Source organism: Ipomoea triloba, chromosome 12 (assembly GCF_003576645.1).
Source record: "Ipomoea triloba cultivar NCNSP0323 chromosome 12, ASM357664v1".
In the NCBI taxonomy this organism is placed as follows: Eukaryota; Viridiplantae; Streptophyta; class Magnoliopsida; order Solanales; family Convolvulaceae; genus Ipomoea; species Ipomoea triloba.
Genome location: NC_044927.1, coordinates 25,352,355 through 25,356,680, shown reverse-complemented (window position 1 = coordinate 25,356,680; position 4,326 = coordinate 25,352,355). Strand labels below are relative to the sequence as shown.

At 41.7% G+C, this 4,326-nt stretch overlaps 1 protein-coding gene across 1 annotated transcript; it reads right to left on the bottom strand.

Annotated features, from left to right (window-relative positions):
• Positions 1-386: 386 nt before the first annotated feature.
• LOC115998703 (receptor-like protein 33) lies at positions 387-3,680 on the bottom strand. The gene has a single exon (XM_031238338.1). The coding sequence runs from the start codon at positions 3,627-3,629 to the stop codon at positions 585-587; it is 3,045 nt and encodes a 1,014-aa protein (XP_031094198.1). The 5' UTR covers positions 3,630-3,680; the 3' UTR covers positions 387-584.
• Between the last annotated feature and the right edge of the window lie 646 nt (positions 3,681-4,326).

Below are 4,326 nucleotides of genomic sequence, written 5' to 3'. Positions count from 1 at the left end.
AAAAGTTATATATTATCCGCATATTCAGTTAAGACTTTAAAATGTCAACTTTAATTTGTTTAGGAACACTATTGGAAAATCTTTAAATATTTGTAGCGAACTTCTCATGAATTCAACCATTTTGAAGATGATCAATTTACAAAAACTCAAAAAGTCATTAATTAAACATTGGACTTTCCGTAAATTTTGTCATTGCTTTGAAAAATATTAGCTATATATAGTTATCAAAAAATTTCCTATCAACCATGGCCAGGTGCATGGTTTCTATTCTAGCGGAAGGTATAAAAACCCTAATTTTTAGGATTAAGTGATATGAGTAGTAAGAAATTCCAATCACCACTAATAATATATTTTATCATAGCTGTGCTCTTAGGATATAGCTCAACTTATTAAATTAAACAACACAAACTAAATTTATAAATTTTACTTTGCTAGGCTAGCTAACAGGTGCAAGGTGCAAGATTCGAATCTTTTTCAACTTGGCCAGCATAGTGACAAACACATCATATAGAATATGAAATTGAAATCTAAACTAATTACAAGTTTTTTTGCATGAAGTTGAGAAAGAAACTGCACCTGTTAGTTTAATGCTTTCTAAACAATGATTTTCCCTGCAGCCATTTTGGTGGTCTCCCTGTTGGGAAGAAAATGAGAGGCCCCATTACTAATCCAGGAACAATCCCAACCCCATAACCAATCATCACTGATCTCCAGCCAAATCCCTGCATAAATTCTGAATCATCTTCCCCATCCACATCCTCACCTGGAGAGATTTTTTCTGCAGGCATCTTATCATCTTTACATCTTCTCAACAATGGCACTCCACACAATCCATCATTCCCAAAGTATGAATCATTCTGGAAGGTATTAAACTGGTTCCCTTGAGGAATTCTCCCCTCAAGATGATTCTGTGACAGGTTAAGTACAGAAAGAAATGTCAAACCTACAAGCTCTCCTGGGATCTCCCCATCTAAATGGTTCGAAGACAGGTCGAGTGATTCGAGGTTGAGTATACTCCCGAGTGAGCCTGGGATATTGCCTGCAAGGTTGTTGTGCGAAAGGTTTAATCCGCGCAGCGAAGTTAGGGTTCCAATGGAGATAGGAATATGGGATTCAAATTTGTTGCTGGAGAGATCAATGGCTGTGAAGATGGATAGAACCTGCAGAAGCTTAACATCTTGGCCTTTGATCATTACAGTGACAGAATCTTTGTAGAATGTTTCTCCGATGTAGTTTAGCCTCGGGATTGTGTTGTATGTTTTCATCATGGCTTTGAAGTTTGGGAATAATTTCAGGGGCAAAGTGCCTGTGAAACCATTGTGAGACAGGTCAAAGATTCTTAATTCAGGAAATGAGGCTTTTGTCTGAGAGGTTTTTATAGGACCATTTAGCCTGTTTGATCTCAGGCTAAGCACTTTTAGCCCTGGAAGGCTTCCAAGCCAATTTGGGAATGTGCCATTTAAGTTGTTGTTTCCGAGATCAAGAACTTCAAGCAGCCTGCACTTGGCTAGGGATCTCGGGACAGTTCCTTCGAGCTGATTTCCGTACAAGTTCAGGGTCCTGAGGCGGTTCCCCTTGCCAAAATTTCCCGGGATGGTCCCGTGGAAACGATTCCCGTGCAAATCCAGGACGGATAAACTTCTGCTGACACTCGACAGACATTTCGGGATCGTTCCTGTCAAGCTGTTGTTGGACAAATCAAGAACCACTAGGGAGCTCAGGTTGCATACTAACAGAGGTAGCTCTCCTGTGAGATTGTTGTTCGAGGCAAAAAAGATTTGTGTCGTAGACGATGGAACTGGCAATGATCCCCGAAGCAAGTTGGACCGAAGATCAACAAAAACCAGATTCTCGAAACGATTAAGGTTGTTGATACCGGTCAAGGAGTTGAAAGAAAGGTTCAGATAGTACACAGAACTTCCCCAATTTGACAATGCCCAATCTGGAATCTGCCCACGAATCTTGTTCCTCGAAAGGTCTAATTGTCCTAGGTTTTTCGCTGCACGCAAGAAGTCCAATTCCCTTATGTCACACGACGAAAGCCACAGATTCCCAATGGAATCAGGAAAGGCAATCTCTTTGTGGGCTGCAGACAGTGATATGCTGTTATAAGACAGACCAAGATGCCTAAGTTGTCTGAGGTTTGAGAATGTTCCAACATCTAAAGTACCACTGAAATTGTTTGATGAAAGATAGAGAGCTGTCAAGTTCACAAGTTTCGAGAGTGAACTTGGAATACTTCCTTGAAGCTTGTTGTCACTCAGATCAATATGCACCATCTCCTCGGAACTAAACCCCTCAATTCGACCACTAAGGTTGTTCGATTTCATGTCTATATATTTCAATAAAGGAAGATGAAATACCCATGAAGGTATTTCACCTGTAAGCATGTTTTCTCCAAGAAAGAGCAAAACCAGTGCTGGGAAACCACTAACAATGGGGGGAATTGGGCCACTAATTGAGGCGTTCGAAAGGTCTAAAGACTCGAGCTTTGTCAGATTAGTAACTGAGACTGGGAACCTTCCTGTGAACAAATTATCTGCAAGTGATAAATCCTTCAGCTTTCTGAACTTGCCAAAGAAATCCGGGATTTCCCCGGTGAGATTGTTGGCTGAAAGATCCAACCTGATGAGCTGCTCAAGGCTCACCAGAGTTAATGGCACCCTTCCAGTGAAGCTGTTTGAGGATAGGATTAAGTTCTCGATTCGTGTAAGGTTTCCCAGAGACTCAGGAATGGCACCCGAGAATTTGCAGGATGAGAGATCCAAATAAGTCAGGGACTTAAGATATCCAACTGAACCCTGCAATTCTCCAGAAAAACTGGTTGAAGAAAGATCCAATTCCTTAAGGGAAATGCTGCTTTTCCACACTGTCTTAGGCAAATGGCCTTGCAGATCAAAGTTGCTTGTTAATATAAGCCTCTCAAGATTTGGCAGGTCAAAAACAGAATCTGGGAATTTCCCATACAATCCTGTGCTTCCAAGACTCAGAATTCGCAACGATGAAGATAAGTTTCTTGGAAGGACAGAAGAGATTTCTATGCCAGACAGATCCAGTTCTCTTAACTGAGTTAAGTTCTGGAGGAGGTGTTTAAAGGAATGAGGCTCAAACTTAAGCCCTTCAAAGTTCCCCGACAAATCAAGCGAAATTAGCTTAGACAAACGAGAGATTTCGGAGGGAATGCCACCCGAAAAGCCAGTGTTCGAGAGGTTGAGATGCCTCAAACTGGCAAACAGGCCAAACTTATATGGAATCTGAGATAGGGAGAAATCATTGTAGGCAAGATTAAGGCTTTGAAGATGAGAAAGCCGAAAGAGAGTGCTGTTGGAATCAATTATCCCAGTGAGGTAACTGCAGCTAAGATCAAGCTCGACGACTTCGCCTGTTAGCTCATCACAGGTAACCCCATCCCATTTGCAGCAATCTGTGCTGCTATTCCATGAAATGGTCTTGGGATAAGGATGTTCGCCACTCGAATCACACTCCAGAGAAACAGATTCGTCGATGGTTAATGCATTCTTGATTTGCAGCAGAGCAGAGGCTTGGTCATTGTGGCATAGATGAGTCTCAGAGGAGGAAACAATGACTTGAACTAATAGGATGAAGAATAGCAGAATTAGCCTCTCCATTTACAGAGAAGATGATAAGAATTTGCAGCAACAGGGTTCAAGTTCTTGAGGGTAAGCAATAACAGCTTGCAGATATGTAAGAGTATCTGCATTGTTTGACCATGTGGTGTAGATATTGTAGGCGCCCAATAATTCGGCCAACTTGATTCAGCTGACTCAATCTAGACTTCTGACCTGATTATGTGATTCATGCACAGCACCCATCAATCTATCCCTGCATTTAAGACCATCAAAACAATAATAACTATCCGAGTTGTTGCCCACGTCTCAATGTCCCATTGACTCGGCTGGGTTAGGCGCCCAACTCGACGCTTAGTTGGTCAGTCGACTAAAAGACTAAAAATCATCTAAAGCTGAAATCGCCTTGAGTAGGGGCACTTAAACAACCGCCTAGGCCAATTTTTACAACACCGTCCACAAAAAAGGTAAAATCTTTTACCCTAAGAGCTTCCGCGTTCAGCCCGACAAGATGGTGAAGGGTAGATCAGTGACTTCTTAGGTGGGAGGACCATGACCTAATGCGCATAAGGAGTCCATTACATTGGGTGTAATTTCCGCACTTTAATGGTAACTCTCAATCTTGCGTTCTTATCTATAATCTATTACCTAGATAGCAACTGAGCTACTTGTGTGGCACGTTTCATTGAACCGATTCAGTACGTTGGTTGCAATCATATCATTTAGGTCCATGTCTCAA